The 18,569-nt window shown below is 43.7% G+C and overlaps 2 protein-coding genes across 5 annotated transcripts in view; both read left to right on the top strand.

Moving 5' to 3' along the window:
- The window catches only part of PLCD4 (phospholipase C delta 4), a 79,900-nt gene extending 75,388 nt beyond the window's left edge, over positions 1 to 4,512 (top strand). Inside the window, exon 19 of the transcript XR_008381301.1 lies at positions 4,477 to 4,512. The gene's annotated coding sequence lies outside the window, so the exon portion shown is untranslated. The remainder of the gene's footprint in view (positions 1 to 4,476) is intronic.
- Positions 1 to 18,569, top strand: part of STK36 (serine/threonine kinase 36) — a 29,270-nt gene that overhangs the window by 6,659 nt on the left and 4,042 nt on the right. For all 4 annotated transcript variants that reach the window (XM_053597966.1, XM_053597967.1, XM_053597968.1 and 1 more), the window contains exons 7-22: positions 1,364 to 1,457; positions 1,661 to 1,830; positions 1,968 to 2,152; positions 2,626 to 2,725; positions 6,074 to 6,217; positions 10,047 to 10,226; positions 11,536 to 11,633; positions 12,137 to 12,242; positions 14,334 to 14,484; positions 14,968 to 15,095; positions 15,901 to 16,005; positions 16,347 to 16,445; positions 16,532 to 16,620; positions 16,895 to 16,958; positions 17,143 to 17,253; positions 18,161 to 18,235. In XM_053597966.1, the coding sequence (XP_053453941.1) occupies positions 1,364 to 1,457; positions 1,661 to 1,830; positions 1,968 to 2,152; positions 2,626 to 2,725; positions 6,074 to 6,217; positions 10,047 to 10,226; positions 11,536 to 11,633; positions 12,137 to 12,242; positions 14,334 to 14,484; positions 14,968 to 15,095; positions 15,901 to 16,005; positions 16,347 to 16,445; positions 16,532 to 16,620; positions 16,895 to 16,958; positions 17,143 to 17,253; positions 18,161 to 18,235 (1,899 nt within the window). The remainder of the gene's footprint in view (positions 1 to 1,363; positions 1,458 to 1,660; positions 1,831 to 1,967; positions 2,153 to 2,625; positions 2,726 to 6,073; positions 6,218 to 10,046; positions 10,227 to 11,535; positions 11,634 to 12,136; positions 12,243 to 14,333; positions 14,485 to 14,967; positions 15,096 to 15,900; positions 16,006 to 16,346; positions 16,446 to 16,531; positions 16,621 to 16,894; positions 16,959 to 17,142; positions 17,254 to 18,160; positions 18,236 to 18,569) is intronic.

An 18,569-nucleotide genomic window follows, 5' to 3' on the forward strand; every position in this document is an offset into this window, starting at 1 on the left:
CCTCTGTTTGAGTCAGGCTATGCTTTATCACAAGGTAAATTCAATAATCCAGAGGCAGATACTGGTCTTTTTACATGCCCTCTATTCCACTTATTTCCTATCAGATGCAGTGTCACATAATATCTAGATACTGGCCACACAGATTTTGGTCCTTTTCAGACATCAGCATGACTGGAGCTAGCAGGACTGGCTCAGTGATTAGGGGCAGATGATAGAGGTGGTTCTTGTTCCCTGTAGTTAAGTCTCAGCAGGCTTGAGGAAGGAATGAGGAGAGAAGTTGCACCCTTTTCATTTCTTATCTAGGGCAAGATTATGGGCTATCAATGGAAGTTAAATTTAATCTCCCAGAGTAAAATTTCATTGCAACTTTCGTTTGCTTTATCTGAGATGAAAAGAGTGAAGTTTCTCCCCAGCCTATTTAGTTGGAGAGGCCCAAATACTTATGCAAAAGACTTAACAAAGGAAAGGTGGAGGTGTATGTAGGATATTCATTTTCCCTTAGGGCAGATATACAGGTATCTTCAGCAAGAGCCATACTTACATAGATCACCTCGTGTAAGTGGTGATCTGTGTAACTATAGAACAGTGGTCATAATCAATTAGTGCCTTCTGTTACTGTTTCAGGCCCAACTGAGGATTTTCCAAGCATACCTGATTATGCCCTTTTCAGAAACAGTCTTCCTACCCCTCCACCTGTGAAGACTTGCTGAAAGATTTCTGTTTTTGAGCTCCCAAACACATGTTGACAAAGTTAATTGTGTGTGTGAGTGGGTTTTCAACCATAAATGCTTCTGTTTCTACACAGCCACAAATAAACCATAATCAAAAGGAGGGCAGACTGGACATGGTAGTGTGCACGTGTAATCCCAGCCATCTGGAAGGCTGAGGTGGGAGAATCACTTGAGCCCAGGAGCTCAAGCCTTGCCTGGGCAACATAGACCCCATCTCAAGTTTTAAAATAAGTTAGGGATGGCAAAGTGGCCAGTTTGGAAATATTTTGAATGTTTGCTTTCTGAAGATGATAGTGAAAGTGAAATACCCTTTTTTCTCCTAGTTTTTTCTCTCTTCTTCACAAAGTTGGTGACATTGATATTTCTGCTTTTACTTCTGGGACAACAAAATGTCCATGAACAGGAACTGGGACTCCCTAAGAGGCAACTTCCTCTTTGTCATTGATCCATCCATGATTTCAGCCAGTAAAATGAGACCTAAGACAAGGGCTATAGAGGGAGTGATAAAGAGCAGCTAGTCTGCCGTGAGAATGGATGCAGGAGTGTTGGTGTGCCAGTTCTGTTGATAAGCTAGAGAGAACCTCAAAGAAAGTGAAAGTAGGGCTAATGGGGCATTTTTTTTTTCTCCACAGAACTTCCTACAGGGACTGCTCACCAAAGACCCCCGGCAGCGTCTGTCCTGGCCAGACCTATTACATCACCCCTTTATTGCTGGTCGTGTCACCGGTGAGTCATCAGTGCTCACTAAATGCTATTGCATTTCCCAGTACTTTCCTTAGTCTACCACCCTTTGCTACTTTCCTTGCAACCTTAGTCTGTCTTTGTCATTTTATCAAAAGGGTCTTCCTCCACAGAAGCCTGGAGACATTCAAGTTGTCCCTTGCTGAGTGGATGTGGTGGCTATGTCTTCCCCTCTTCTCTCCCTACAGTAATAACTGAGCCAGCAAGTCCAGGTTTGGGCACCCCATTCACCAGTCGCTTACCCCCAGAACTTCAGATCCTAAAGGATGAACAGGCCCATCGACTGGCCCCCAAGGGCAGTCAGTCACGCATCTTGCATCAGGCCTGTAAACACATGGCTGAGGAGGCCAAGCAAAAGGTGTGTGGAGCAGAGGAAGATATGTAACATGACTAGACTAGCGACTGGGGGAGCTGGAGGAGAGTAAATTTCTAGGACTGGGATACATTCTGTTTGCTGGCAACCACTGATCAGTGTCTCCTACCCACCTCTCACAGAAACACCAAAACACAGGCTCTGCCCTTGAGCAGAACGGGACCAACAAGGTGGCTCCTGGAACAGGCCCTCTGCCCAGATTAAGAGCCACAACTCAGGAACCAAGCCTCTTGGCTGGGATCTTGGCCTCAGAAATGAAGAGCAGCTGGGCTGAGTGGGGGACTGGAGAGGCCCCTTCTGCACCTTGGTGAGGATGGTATAGCTAGGGATTTGTAAGGCAAATCTTTGACTATCCAAAGTAAGTAAGAAATGGACCCTGTCACTGTCTAAATATGGACAGGGCCATAATTACAGATACTTTTCAGATTCATCATGAAACCTGGGAACTTTCTCTTCTTTATGCCTCAGTTGTATATAGACTGAAAGGGAAGGGATTGTCTCCATCCAAAAGGAAAGATCGTTTGAGGTGAGAGCTAGAGGTGAAAACAGTGAAGTAGACTTGAGAATAAGACCTACAGTGGAAGACAATCAAAAATATTTGTGAAGTGGCCAACATATCCTATACTGGTCATATTCCATATCCCAAAAAGAAGTCTTCTCTATCCATTTCTATATGGCTTATTTCTTATTTTTATCCTAGGCCTAAAGGGAGTGCCAAGTTAATGAACCCTAAGACTTATAGTTCTGGAATTTATCCTACTCCCTGAATTCCTCTGGCAGGGAAAACCGGATCGCTTCAGATTGTGAACGAGCATTCCCAGAGCTGAGGCCAGAGGTGGTGAGCCAGCAGAGCATTGACGTAGCGGACCTAGAAAACGAGGTGAGCCCTAGGGGCTCTTCTTGGCCTTGTACCTGCCATGCGATATTGGGTCTAGGTAAATATTTTTCTAGAACAGTGATTCCTAACCCTCTAGGTATGAGCTCCCTTTATGTTAAAAGTTGCTATATTATTAATTTATATGTTTTAATTACATAGCATTTGAACATGTAATTATTAAAAATTGGGACTGGAGGGCGGCACCTGCGGTTCAGTCGGTAGGGCGCCGGCCCCATATACCGAGGGTGACGGGTTCAAACCCGGTCCTGGCCAAACTGCAACCAAAAAATAGCCGGGCGTTGTGGTGGGCGCCTGTAGTCCCAGCTACTCGGGAGGCTGAGGCAGGAGAATCGCTTAAGCCCAGGAGTTGGAGGTTGCTGTGAGCTGTGTGAGGCCACGGTACTGTACTGAGGGCCATAAAGTGAAAACTCTGTCTCTACAAAAAAAAAAAAAGAAAATAAAAAAAGAAAATTGGGACTGGACATAGTGGCTCATTCCTATAATCCTAGCACTTTGTTAGGCTGAGGCAGGATGATTGCTTGAGGCCAGGACTTTGACACCAGCCTCAGCAAGGGTGAGGCCCTGTCTCTAAGAAAATAGAAAAATTAGCCCAGGTGTGATAGCACATACCTGTACTTCCAGCTACTAAGGAGGCTGAGGCAGGAGCATCACTTGAACCCAGGAGTTTGAGGTTGCAGTGTGGAGTGTGGTACGATAATGCCACTGTACTATAGCCCAAGTGACAGAGCAAGACCCTGTCTCAAAAAGAAAATAATAATAATAATTGGACGGGCGGCGCCTGTGGCTCAGTGAGTAGGGCGCCGGCCCCATATGCCGAGGGTGGCGGGTTCAAACCCAGCCCCGGCCAAACTGCAACAAAAAAAAAAATAGCCGGGCGTTGTGGCGGGCGCCTGTAGTCCCAGCTGCTCAGGAGGCTGAGGCAAGAGAATCGCGTAAGCCCAAGAGTTAAGAGGTTGCTGTGAGCCGTGTGACGCCACGGCACTCTACCCGAGGGCAGTACAGTGAGACTCTGTCTCTACAAAAAAAAAAAAAATAATAATAATAATAATAATAATTGGAACACATAGGTAAAAATGAAAGTCCTTCTTGAGCCTAACCTTAGACCCAGAGGTGACTAGTGTCATTAACTAACTCTGTTCCTTTCCAAACTTTCTGTTCTTTCACATGCATGTATATGTACACAGAGAAATATATATCATTTGGCTGGTTTTATAATACTGAGTTTATACTATCTGTATTAATTTGCATCATACCTCTTTTACAATATAATCTGTTTTAGGAATTTTTTTACATTAGAGAATAAGAACATGTAGTTCTTCCTCAATCTTTCTTGTTTTTGAAGGGTTTTAACTTTGTATTTTGAAATAAATTCAAATTTAAAGAATAATTGTAAGAATACCATAAAGAATTCCTATATACCCTTGTCTGTTTTGTGCTGTTCTAACAGAATACCTGAGACAGAGTAATTTATAAAAAACAAATTTATTTCTCACAGTTCTGGAGGCTGGGAAGACCAAGACCAAGATCAAGGTGCCTACAGGTTAGATTCTAGTCTTCAAATATGGCACCTTGAATGCTGAGTCCTCCAGGATGACATTGCAGAAGAGAGTGAACCTACTCCTACAAACCCTTTTAATAACATCAGCCCACTAATGAGGGCAGAGCTGTCACAACCTAACCATCTCCCAACACTGCTGCATTAGGAATTAAGTTTTTTTTTTTTTTTTGTAGAGACAGAGTCTTACTTTATGGCCCTCGGTAGAGTGCCATGGCATCACACAGCTCACAGCAACCTCCAACTCCTGGGCTTAAGCGATTCTCCTGCCTCAGCCTCCCGAGTAGCTGGGACTACAGGTGCCTGGCACAACGCCCAGCTATTTTTTGGCTGCAGTTCGGGGCCGGGTTTGAACCCGTCACCCTCGGTATATGGGGCCGGCGTCTTACTGACTGAGCCACAGGCGCCGCCCAGGAATTAAATTTTTAACATGAGTTTTGGAGAGGACAAAAACATTCAAATCATAGCAATCCTTTCTCCCACATTGACCAGTTATTAAAATTCTGTCACATTTACCTTATAATTCTTTCTTTTTATATATGGACATGTCTTCTTTCTGAATCATTTAGGATAAGTTTAGACATACTTCTTTGTCCTTAAATGCTTTAGTGTGTATTTCCTAAGAACAAGGTTGTTACTTGCACTACCACAGTACAATTATAAAAGTCTTTTTTTTTTTTTTTTGTTGAGACAGAGCCCCACTTTGTCACCCATGGTAGAGTGCTGTGGCATCTTAGCACACGGCAACCTCAAACTCTTGGGTTTAAGTATTCTTTTGTTTCAGCTTCCCAAGTAGCTGGGACTATATTATAGTCCAGAGTCATTATAGGCACCCGCCACAATGCCCAGCTATTTTTAGCCTCACTGGCTCAGGTTAGTCTAGAACTCATGAGCTCAGGCAATCCACCTGCCTCGGACTCCCAGAGTGCTAAGATTATAGTTGTGAGCCACTGTATCCAGCCTTAAATTTAATATTGATGTAATACAGTTATGATAGTAATGGCTTAATTAATCTATAGCCTACATAAAAATTTTGTCAATTGCTCTAGTAATGTCCTTTATATAAATTTTTTTTTCTTTCCTAGTCCACAATTCAATCCAGTATCACACATTGCATTTAGCTGTTATACCTCATTACTCTCATTTGATCTAGGACAGTTCCTAGTCTTTCTTTGTCTTCTGTGACTGACAGCTTTGAGGTACATAGTCAGTTATTTTGTAGTATGTTCCTCGAATTGATATTTTCTCATAATCAGATTCAGGTTATACATACCATACATAAATATGGTAGTCCTCAATACCACAGTCTTTTTGATAACCTCATAGTATTTCCTAATAAGGATGTACCATAGTTTTTTCTTCCCCCAGTGACTGACTTTATGATATTTCCCTCTTAAAATTATTATAAACCATGCTACAGGGCGGCACAGGGAGTAGGGTGCCAGTCCCATGTGCTGGAGGTGGTGGGTTCAAACTCAGCCCCAGCCAAAAAACAAAAAAAAACAAAAAAAAAACCATGCTACAATGGACATCTTTTTAGCTATCTCTTTCTGCACATGTGCCAGTGTTTTCCAAGAGACTTCTCAAGGTCCCTCACATTCTGCCAGATAGACTTTTTTAAACTGGTGCCTGAGTAAATAACATCTGTGCTAAGGGAGTCAGTGGCTTCCTGCAGTTATTTCATGATTCCTCAGAGTTTGTAACCCCAGGTTGGGAGCTACTACCCTTAGATTTACGTGCTTCTTATGGCCCCTTTCATCCCCCCTCTGCCTCAGGAGCCAGACAGTGATGATGAGTGGCAGCATCTGTTGGAGACCACTGAGCCTCTGCCCATTCAACTGAAGGCCCCTCTCACTCTGCTGTGTAATCCTGATTTCTGCCAGCACATACAGAGTCAGCTGCATGAGTCTGGAGGGCAGGTAATGGGCAAGAGGATGTGTGGTTGAAATATGAGACTATTTCCATAAATCAAGCATTAAAATACATTGACATAAAGGTTCTTCTCTATTCTTTCTTAGTTTGAGGAAGTTCACTAACCTTTAGTAACACAGAAAGAGCAGACCTCAGGTTTCTTCCTCTGAAACTTGAGAAGGGAAAAATATCTAAGTTTGTTAACAGGGGTTAACAAACTTTTTTTTTTTTTTTTTTATTAAATCATAGCTGTGTACATTAATGTGATCAAACAAACTTTTTCTGATGGTAAATATTTTTGGCATTATGGGCCAAGAGGCAAAAATGAAGGATATTATGTAAGTACTTATATAATGAGGGAAAACATATTTCCATGAAATTTTTATGGTGAAATTAAAAATGTAAATATAACAATTGAGTATACAATATTTGTACTACGGGTATACTAGTAAGAAGAGTTAAGATCACCTTTGGGGTAGGGATAATATTATGTTCAATTAGCATTCAAAGTTAGTGTTCCCTTCACCAAAGCCCTTCTTTGCTTCTCTGAAACACAGTGCTCTGGGAACTCACCAAACTGTATTGCTTTTGTCACTTTCACTCTCTTTTTAAAAAATTATTTATTGGGGGTGGTGCCTGTGGCTCAGTGAGTAGGGTGCCAGCCCCATATACCGAGGGTGGTGAGTTCAAACCCGGCCCCAGCCAAACTACAACAACAACAACAAAAATTATTTATTTATTTATTTATTTATTTATTTATTTTGAGACAGAGTCTCACTATGTTGCCCTCGGCAGAGTGCCGTGGCTTCACAGCTCACGGCAACCTCCAACTCATGGGTTTAAGTAATTCTCTTGCCTCAGCCCTCCCAAGTAGCTGGGACTACAGGTGCCCTCCACAATGCCGGGCAACTTTTGTTGTTGTTGTTGCAGTTGTCATTGTTTAGTAGGCCAGGGCCAGATTTGAACCCATCAGCCTCAGTGTATGTAGCCGGCGCCCTACCCACTGAGCTATGGGCGCCGCCCTTAACTTTTCTTTTTTTAAATAACTTTGTTGAGGCATAGCTTATATACCATAAAAGTTATTCATTTTTGATGTAAAGTCATGAGTTTTAGAAAGTTTGCCAAGTTGTGAAACTGTCACCATAGTACAGTTTAGAAAAATTTTTTACCCCAGTAAGATCCCTCATACCCATTTGTAGTCAGCTGTCATTCTCAGTTGTAGGTAACCACTAATCTACTCCGTTTCATAGATTTGCCTTTTCTGGACATTTCATATAATTGGAATTGTACAATATATGGTCATTTATGTCTGGCATCTTTCACTTAGCATGATGTCTTTGATGTTTTTTCATGATGTAACATGTATCAGTATTTCATTCCTTTTTATTGCTGATTAGTATGTATTGTATGTGATATGATATATCACATTTTGTTTATCTACTCACCAGTTGATAGATGTTAGTTGTTTCTACTTTTAGACTTTTATGAATAATGCTGGTGTTAATATTCATAAGCAAGTCTATGTATGGATATGTGTTTTCTTTTTTTTTTTGGTTTTTGGAGGGGGCTAGGTTTGAACCTGCCACCTCCTTGAGCCACAGGCGCCACCCGGACATGTGTTTTCATTTCTCTTGGGTAGATACCTAGGAATGGAAGTTTTGGGTTATCTGGTAAATTTGTAGTTAACATTTTAAGAAACTGTTGAACTATTTTCCAAAGTGGCTGCACCATTTACATTCCTGCTAGCAACATCTGAGGGTCCCTGTTTCTTCACATCCTTGTCAACATTTATTATTATCTGGCTTTTTTGTTATAGCTATTCTAGAAAGTATAAGATAGTGTCTTATCATTGTTTTAATTTGTTTTCCACTAATGATAAATGTTGAGCATCTTTTAATGTATTTATTAGCCATTTGTATATCTTTTTTTTTTTTTTTTTGTAGAGACAGAGTCTTACTTTATGGCCCTCGGTAGAGTGCCGTGGCCTCACACAGCCCACAGCAATCTCCAACTCCTGGGCTTAAGCGATTCTCTTGCCTCAGCTTCCCGAGTAGCTGGAACTACAGGCGCCCGCCACAATGCCCGGCTATTTTTTGGTTGCAGTTTTGGCCGGGGTCGGGTTTGAACCCGCCACCCTCGGTATATGGGGCCAGCGCCTTACCGACGGAGCCACAGGCGCTGCCTGCCATTCGTATATCTTTGGTGAAATATCTACTTAAATCTTTTGCCTATTTTTTTTTTTTTCTTTTTTTGCAGAGACAGAGTCTCACTTTATTGTCCTCTGTAGAGTGCTGTGGCATCACACAGCTCACAGCAACCTCCAACTCCTGGGCTTAGGTGATTCTCTTGCCTCAGCCTCCCGAGTAGCTGGGACTACAGGTGCCCGCCACAACGTCTGGATATTTTTCTTTTGCAGCTTGGCTGGGGCCGTGCTTGAACTCCCCACCCTCGGTATATGGGGCCGGCGCCCTACCTACTGAGCCACAGGCACCGCCCTCTTTTGCCCATTTTTAAAATTGGGTTTGTCTTACAGAGTTTGAAGAGTTCTTTGTATATTCATTCTCAATTCAAGACGTTTATCATATAGGTGATTTGCAAATATTTTCTTCCAGTCCATGGTTTGTCTTTCCATTCTCATAAGAGTGTCTTTTAAAATACAAAGTTTTGAATTTTGTTGAAGTCCAGTAACCACTTTTCCCCTTTGTGGATTATTCTTTTGGTGTTGTATATAAGGAATGTTTCCAAACCTAAGGTGTTGAGGATTTTCTATGTTTTTTCTCTGAAAGTTTTTTAGCTTTAGCTCTTATGGTTAGGTCTCTGGTGCATTTTGAGTTGATTTTTTAATATAATGTGAGGTAAGAATCTACATTCATCTTTTTGCATATGGATGTACAGTTGCCCTAGTACCAGGTGTTGAGAAAAAACCCTCCTTCCCTCATTGAATTGCCTTGGTACCTTGCCCTTGTCTTTTGGCACTAACTCATTATCCTTTTAGTGTTGGATAACTTTTAATGTGGGGAGTGGATTGAAAGCTGTTTCAGGGATATGATTCTCAGAATTGAAATTCTAGCTGAGTCACTCATTAGCTGTGTGATCTTTGAGTACTTTACCTGTCTTGAAATTTTTGTTTCCTTACCTATAAATGAGTAATCCTATTTACTTGACAGTGCTACTGTAGAGATTAGGTGAGCAAATAAATGCCAAGATTTAGAACAGTAAATGGCATACTGTAAAATATGTGATATAAATGTCATTTTGCTTTTGAAGAAAAACCATATGAAAACATAAGACTGTCCTTAGCTTGCAGGCTATATACAAATAAGTGTTGGGCTGGATTTGGCCTATGGGCCATAGTTTGTCCGCACCTGATCTAGAGTTGAATCTCTCTAGAGTTGAACAACATTGTTTTGTCTCCATTGCTTTTACTTTTTACAAGCATGTGTATATGTTTTGTTTTGAAGGTGAAGGGCTGGAGAAGGGAGAGAGCAAATAGGAATGGCACTGGGTCTGACAGAGAGCTTCTGTGGGGAGGTTCCCTGCCCCTTGGTTAGTGGTGTTCTGTACCAGGTAATCTGACCATCGATAGCAGTGGTTCTCAACGTTCCTAATGCCGTGACCCTTTAATACAGTTGAGAACCGCTGATCTATAGTCTCCCCTGGTACAGTTCCCCTATTTTCCTGCTCTCCTTCTCTGGGTTTTATACTCCCAAAGAAAGGATTGCAAACGTTTGGTCTGTTTTGCCAGCTCCTTGTGAATATTTGGTATCTGTGGCTATCCTTTTACTTCTGATAATATCAATGGTTGCCTTTTTCCTTTGTGTCCTTTGTGTCATCCAGATCCTGAAAGGCATCCTGGAGGGTGCTTCCCACATCCTTCCTGCTTTCCGGGTTCTGAGCAGTCTTCTGTGCAGTTGCAGTGACTCTGTTCCCTTGTATTCCTTCTGCCGGGAGGCAGGGCTTCCTGGGTTGCTGATCAATCTACTCAGGCACAGTCAGGAGAACAACAGTTTCCAGCAGGTAAGCATCATGCCAGCAGCCTCTGTAGACTGTCAGAAGTTTTTTTTTCTTGTTTTTCTCTTTCAGACTGCCATGTCTATTTGGCTTGGCCCAACTTCTACTTTCTTTCTTCCTTTTTCTAGTTGGTAGACCTTATCAACTGCAAACTCTAGTGTCTTTGGGCCAAGCAGATAATGTCAGTTAATGGAGTAGGCTGTGATTGTGATTATTCAAGGAGTGGGGAATATGATAAAGTAGAGATCATATGCCCACTCTAAATGAGACTGTGTTTGGTGCCAAACTTCTACTTCTCCATGATGTGTCCTGCTGCAGCTGGGCTGAGAGGATGGAGAACGCTTTTGGGATCAGAGTTAATGTTTAATAGGGAGTTGAAAAGCTGATGAGTATTAATCTTGGGTGATTTTTTTTTTTTTTTGAGACAGAGTCTCACTATGTCGCCCTTGGTAGAGTGCCGTGACTTCACAGCTCACAGCAACCTCAAAGTTTTGGGCTTAAGCAATACTTTTCCCTCAGCTTCCCAAGTAGTTGGGACTATGGGCACCCACCATAATGCCCGGCTTTTTTTTTTTTTTTTTTATTATAGTTGTCCTTGTTTAGCAGGCCCAGGCTCTGGGTTTGAACCCGCCAGCCCTGGTGTATGTGGCTGGTGCCCTAACTGCTGAGTTACAGGTGCCAAGCTTGATTTTTTTTTTTTTTTTTTGAGACAAAGAATCTCACTCTTTCACCCTAGGTAGAATGCCATGGTGGTATAGCTTACAGCAATCTCAAACTCTTGGGCTCACGTAATTCTCTCACTTGAGTCTCCCAAGTAGCTGGGACTACAGGTGCCTGCCACAAGGTCTGGCTAGTTTTTCTATTTTTAGTAGAGATGGGGTCTCACTTTTGCTCAGGCTGGTCTTGAACCTCTGAGCTCAAGCAGTCCACCAGCCTCAGCCTTCCAGGATTACAGGCATGAGCCACTGTTTCCGGCCTTTACTGCTTTTTCTATTCTTTGTCTCCATCCTCCACATTGCCCTCTCTTTTTTTTTGTAGAGACAGAGTCTCACTTTATCGCCCTCGGTAGAGTGCCGTGGCGTCACACAGCTCACAGCAACCTCCAACTCCTCAGCTTAGGTGATTCTCTTGCCTCAGCCTCCTGAGTAGCTGGGACTACAGGCACCTGCCACAATGCCCGGCTATTTTTTGTTGTAGTTTGGCCGGGGCCAGGTTTGAACCCGCCACCCTTGGTATATGGGGCCGGCGCCCTCTCCACTGAGCCACAAGCGCTGCTCCACATTGCCCTTTCTTTCTCTCTCCTTTTCCTTGGCAGCAATCTTGGTATGGGACCTTCTTACGGGACCTGATGGCTGTGATTCAGGCCTACTTTGCTTGCACCTTCAATCTGGAGAGGAGCCAGACAAGTGACAGGTGGGATAAGAGGCACTTTTGCACCATTGGTTATTTGGCTTCAGTTTGTACCCCATTTTTTCTGCTCCCCACTAGGAAAAGGTCAAGTGACAAGAAGCTGTGATTTGTAGGAGAGTTAGGGCTTAACTGAGTAGCCCCTCAGAGCCCAGTTGGTCTTCTTAAAGATCCTAAGATATCTGCAGCTTTGCACAGGACTTTCAGGTTCTAAGAGTTAGCAGTCACCATGATCCTAAATGGAAAGGTCAAGATGTGAATAACCTGGAGTAAATGACAAAGAAGGGGCTTGAAGGATGTAAGCATTGAGATTGTGTGTGTGTGTGTGTGTGTGTGTGTGTGTGTGTGTGTGCGCGCGCGCGTGCATGCATACACTTAGCAGGGGGGAAGGGAGGAGCATTCTCATGTGTCCCTTTGCATAAATTCTCTTAACAACATAAGAGAATTTACTGTATTTGGGCTTTTAGTAGAGAGATGGGAAGAAACCATGGGTTCATTTTTTTTCCCAGCCTACAGGTATTTCAGGAGGCTGCCAACCTCTTTCTGGACATCTTGGGGAAATTACTGGCCCAACCAGATAACTGTGAGCAGACTTTGCGGAAGGACAGCCTTATGGTAATCTGCTTCCACTTCCAGATTGCTGTCTCTTCTGTTGTTCTCCATGTTTTTCCTATCCCCTTTCTTAATACTATATAGGGTCAGATCAAAGTAATACAATAAACTTCCCACTATATGCCATATGCCATGTGAGGAAGAGAAAGTCCCTGTCTTCAAAGGACTAGAGATAATCTAGTAGGGGACAGGAAAAGTGATTAAGGACAATGGGGAAAATTATATTAGAAGTTTGCATAAGGCGCCTGTGGCTCAGTCGATAGGGTGCTGGCCCCATATGCCGAGGGTGGCGGGTTCAAACCCAGCCCTGGCCAAACTGCAACCAAAAAATAGCCGGGCGTTGTGGCGGGCGCCTGTAGTCCCAGCTACTCGGGAGGCTGAGGCAAGAGAATCGCTTAAGCTCAGGAGTTGGAGGTTGCTGTGAGCTGTGTGAGGCCACGGCACTCTACCGAGGGCCATAAAGTGAGACTCTGTCTCTACAAAAAAAAAAGAAGTTTGCATAAAATACAGAGCACCACTGAAGAAGATGCAGTTGACAATATTTGGAGAGTCAGAAGAAATTGTGAAGAAGGCAATCAGATCTACTAGGATTTGAAGAATGCATAGTTGTCAGGTGGATAAGGTAGGAGAATAGGGAGGACATTCTAGACAGAAAGAGCAATATGTATAAAGGCTCAGAGGCACTAAGCAATTTGGCATATTTCAGGGCACCACAGATAAAAGTATTTCTCCTTAAAGAGAGTTATAAATTGTTTAGTATTTCTCAATCCTGTTTGTCCCAAGGACTAGTAAACTATGCAGTTCTTTTTTTTTTTGTTTGTTTTTTTTTTGTGATTTTTGGCCGGGGCTGTGTTTGAACCCGCCACCTCCGGCATATGGGACCGGCGCCCTACTCCTTGAGCCACAGGCGCCGCCCACTATGCAGTTCTTGTCCTTACTCCCTAGAGGTGAAGAATAAGAGAATGGAAGATTCTCTTATTAAATAGCTGACTTTCTTTTGATCTCAAAAGAAATAATTAGAGAGAAAGATATATGTGCAAGGATGTAAACAATTGCCTGGTCATTTGAAAAGGATAATTGGGAACACAGATCTACATTCTTGTCTTCAGCTAGGAGTCTATTCAAAATTTCCTAATCTGGGCAGCGCCTGTGGCTCAAAGGAGTAGGGCACTGGCCCCATATGCCAAAGGTAGCAGGTTCAAACCCAGCCCTGGCCAAAAACTGCAAAAACAAACAAACAAAATTTCCTAATCTGAAAAGCTTTCAAGTCAGGAAGCTTTTAATATCTCACCTAAATTTCAGCCAGCAGTGACTCATGTTATTGGCAAGCATTTCTTATCTCATTGTGTAATGAGTAGCATGAAGTGTTTGGAATAATTACTCTTACCTTCTGAAATTCTGAATCAGTAAGACTGGGCTGAGAGGGACCCTGGGAACTTACACAGATAACACTTTGAAAAACCTCGTCTAGGGAGCAGTTGATCAGAGAATAGAATTTACATTTAAAATTCTTATCCTGGGTGGCGCCTGTGGCTCAAGGAGTAGGGCGCCGGCCCCACATACAGGGGTGGCGGGTTCAAGCCCGGCCCCCGCCAAAACTGCAAAAATAAATAAATCAATAAATAAAATAAACTTCTTATCTTTGGCTTGGCACCTGTGGCACAGTGGTTATGGCGCCAGCCACATGCACCGAGGGTGGCAGGTTTGAACCTGGCCCGGGCCAGTTAAACAACAATGACAACTGCAACAAAATATAGCTGGGCATTGTGGTGGGTGCCTATAGTCCCAGCCACCTGGGAGGCTGAGGCAAGAGAATCGTTTAAGCCCAAGAGTTTGAGGTTGCTGTGAGTTGTGACAGCACGGCACTCTATTGAGGGTGACATACTGAGACTGTCTCAAAAAAGAAAAATTTTTATTTTTGAAGCATGAATAAAGGCAGTTATTGTGTATTTTCTGTTCAAGGAATGCTTAGAATTAGCTTTTGTCCGGGTTTTTATCCCCTTTACTTGGGTTCCCAGAGTATTCTTGGTTTTTACACTGAGCCCTGTCAATTTTCTCATGGCCTGATGCCACTTCTGTATTTGTTTCCTTTAGTGTTTTACTGTCCTGTGTGAAGCTATGGATGGGAACAGCCAGGCCATCTCCAAAGCCTTTTACTCCAGCCTTCTGACTACACAGCGGGTTGTGTTGGATGGGCTCCTTCATGGCTTGACAGTTCCACAACTCCCTTTCCACACACCCCCAGGTAACTAGAATGGGCATGGGAAGTTCTCTTGATTTACTTGTTGTATAGGTCATACTCTGCTTTTTTTTTTTTTTTTTTGCGACAGAGTCTCACTTTGTCACACCCTCAATAGAGTGCTATGGTGTCATAGCTCACAGCAACCTCCGACTCTTGGGTGCAAATGATTCTCTTGTCTCAGCCTCCCAAGTAGCTGGGATTACAGGCACCCATCACAAGGCCTAGCTATTTTTTTAGAGACAGGGTTTTGCTCTTGCTCAGGCTGGTTTCAAACTCATGAGCTCAGGCAATCTACCTGCCTTGGCCTCCCAGAGTGCTGAGATTACAGACATGAGCCACTGCGTCTGGCCTCGCTCTGCTCTATTGCCATTACCTAGAATAGTGCATTTAGTAGGTGCTCAGTAAATAACTAGAAACTGAAATAATGAATGGGGATCTGAGAGAAACAATTAGACCTCACCTTGCGTTCCTTGCCTTTCTCCACAGGAGCCCCACAAGTAAGCCAGCCACTGCGGGAACAGAGTGAGGATTTATCTGGAGCCATTTCCTCTGCCCTGGCAGCCATATGCATTGCTCCTGTGGGACTGCCTGGCTGCTGGGAGGCCAAGGAGCAGGTCTGAGCCTCAATTGCTTATTCCTCTCATCCCTATTGGCAGAGGAGTTGGGGAGCCTGGTAGCCCAGTTTCTCAGAAGAAAAGCATGCTTTTATGCCTCTTCTTATTCAGTATCTCCAGAAATACACCATGGGTCTCGGCCACTTGTATAACATGATGTAGCCAGAATCCCAGAGCCTCTGGCCAGCTAGGGAGGGAGAGCGCTCAGTGATAAACTTCCCAGGTAGGAGGGCAGCTGATAAGAAGCTACCAGTAGGGCGGCGTCTGTGGCTCAGTGAGCAGGGCGCCGGCCCCATATGCCGAGGGTGGCGGGTTCAAACCCAGCCCTGGCCAAACTGCAACAAAAAAATAGCTGGGCGTTGTGGCGGGCGCCTGTAGTCCCAGCTACTTGGGAGGCTGAGGCAGGAGAATCGCCTAAGCCCAGGAGTTGGAGGTTGCTGTGAGCTGTGTGACACCACGGCACTCTACCGAGGGCAATAAAGTGAAACTCTGTCTCTACAAAAAAAAAAAAAAAAAAAAAAGAAGCTACCAGTGATGCATTCTCAAGCCCTCAGGACTCAGCTTTCTTGCTCCTTGTTGGCCAGTAACACTTTCCTCTCTACCTGCCTATACTGGGGCCAAACTAGGCCATGAGTTTTGGTTCTCCATTGGGCATGAAAATGGGGTTAGATGGGGTCTGAGGTTTCTGGTGAACTTGGGACGAGCCACTAACGAGGGAGTGACCATATATCTCCTGGTCAATTGGAGATATATGAGGCATAGGATTGTAATGGGATGGAACTGAGTGTCAGGTATGTCTTTGTAGGTCTGCTGGCACTTGGCGAATCAGCTGACTGAAGACAGCAGCCATCTGAGGCCATCCCTTATCTCTGGCCTGCGGCATCCTATCTTGTGCCTACACCTTCTCAAGGTACTTCCTTCTCCTAACTCTTGACGCCTAAGATTTCTTTTTAACTACTAGGTCAGAGAAAAGAAAGAGAGTCAGACAGAGGGACTGAGTGAGATGAGACCAAGAGAGGGGAGACCAAGTCAGGTGAGAGAGCCTGATCAAGAGACCTCCCTGTAGGACTCCTTTCTCCTTTTTTGAATCTATTTACCTGAGGTGACCCCACTCTCATCCGAGTTGAGTAGTGTTCCTATCTCATTATCTTACAGCAAGAGGCAGACGTTCTCTAACACTCCCAAGCGTGGACACCTAATCTGTTGAGAGGCTGTTCCACCTCACTGATAGACTCCTTCCCAATCCCTTAGGTTCTTTATTCCTGCTGCCATGTCAGTGAGCGTCTGTGCTGTCTTCTAGGGCAAGAGCCCCTGGTCTTGGAGTCACTGTTGATGCTAATCCAGGGCAAGGTAGGCCACCAACACAGGTATGTGTCTCATAGTTGCTCAACCATCTCAATTAAAGGTTGTTCTGATATCTTAGGTTTTCTTTGTAGGTAAAAGTAGTGGATTGGGAAGAATCTACTGAAGTGACACTCTACCTCCTCTCCCTTCTTGTCTTTCGGCTCCAAGATCTACCTCCTGGGTGAGTCATAAAGTAGACTCGCTACCAAAATCTTCTACCTGCATAGCTAATCCTGAAATAGAATATGGGGGATAGCACCCTAAAGCCTATTCTTAGGAGCAATTGGGACAGAGAGAGTGGTTTCTCTACAAAGAATAGACCTAGATTCCCATCAACTTTTTGCCTTGTATGTGGACATACAGCTTAGGTAAAGGGCACCATCTAAGGGAAAGGGAAGGCCACATACAACCTCCTTTAATACTGCTGCATCCTTTGATATATCTCCTTATTCCAGAGTGGAGAAGCTAGGCAATGAAGTTGCCACTCTCTTTACCCATTCACACATCGTCTCTCTTGTGGTAAGTTGTCAACCTTCATTTTTCTCCCCTTTTGACCCTATTATTCAACTCTTCTGGGGAACAGAGGAGTCAATGTATCATTTGCAGCTCTTTCTGGAGGCATTCTTTTAGACAAGGACAAATCCTCTCTCTGCCTGTCCTGAATACCATTCAGATTTGGACATTCCTTCCCTATTTCTTTCAGAGTGCAGCAGCCTGTCTGTTGGGACAGCTTGGTCAGCAAGGAGTGACCTTTGACCTCCAGCCCATGGAATGGATTGCTGCAGTTGCACATGCCTTGTCTGCCCCTGCAGAGGTGAGGCCTCCCAGGAAAGGCACAGACGTGTTTTCTCTGAGTCAAATACTAGGATGCATTCTGAGGGAAAAGACAGGGAAATGTTAGGAAGCCCAGAGTAAACTGAGGAATGGAAAACCCGAAGTCCTTCCTTTCTTACCCTTCCATCCCAGATAACAGGCCTCTTGAACCTAGACTGGTCAGGGCTTCTGACTTCTGGAGAGGGAGGAAGGAAAGGAAAGGGGAAGGGAGACAAACTTGAGTTTTCTGAGGATTAAGGTGTCCTTGTCTACTTTAGTTCTCTTCTCCAGAAGCTCATGCTTTTGTTGTCAAAGTCCTTCCTAATGGGTAGTTTCTTTGCCTCAACTGAAGTTTCCACTTTGCTTGTTCTCTTTAACTGAGATGGAAAAAATGGCTGATATCCTGTGACTTCTTCAGGAACTTAATCCATTATGTAGCCTCCTTTCTGCTTTCTGTTTCCAGATCTTTTCCCTCTTTCCTTTTTAGACCCTTTGGAATTCACATTTCTCTCATTTTGTAAAAATGAATGTAGCTTTCATGATCAAATTATTGTCATTTGTTAAATGTGTAGAATTCTTTATAGTTTTATGAAGCACTTTTCACATAAGTTATCCCACAATGCATTTGAAAGATAGACACACCAAATGTAATAATTTTCATCTTTTTCTAGAATAAATTAACCATAAGAAAGATGATTTCATTAGTGATAGGCTTCTGAATGGATATTAGTGCCACATCAGAACCCTCAGAGTCATTATTCCCCCATCCAAATGCTTCCTGCAGATCCCATATATTTTGCCTTCCAGTTGACTCTCAAATCTTTCCCTCCATGGCACCACACTACCTTATTCTAGAGGCCACCCCATCTCTCTCAGAGATCTGCATTCTACTTGCCTCTCTTGGACAGGTCCGGCTGACTCCACCAAGTAGCTGTGGATTCTATGATGGCCTCCTTATCCTTCTGCTACAGCTCCTCACACAGGTACAGGGGCATCCTGGGATGGACAAGATGTATGGAGAAAGCAACTGGGAATTGTAGGGGAGCCACCAGACCATAGGAATGAAGAAGCAACCTATGCTTGCCTCTCCTCTCAAACTACTGTGCCTATGATAACCTTAGAATTACCCCACCCATGGGCATCTGTAGTCCCAATTACTTGGGAGGCTGAGGCAAGAGGATTACTTGAGCCCAAGAGTTTGAGGTTGCTGTGAGCTATGATGCCATGAACTCTACCAAGGGTGACAAAGTGAGACTTTGTCTCACAAAAAAAAAAAAAAAAAAGAATTGCCCCACCTGCCCTCAACATGGGTCCTTT

The sequence above is a fragment of the Nycticebus coucang genome, chromosome 7 (genome assembly GCF_027406575.1).
Source record: "Nycticebus coucang isolate mNycCou1 chromosome 7, mNycCou1.pri, whole genome shotgun sequence".
NCBI lineage: Eukaryota > Metazoa > Chordata > Mammalia > Primates > Lorisidae > Nycticebus > Nycticebus coucang.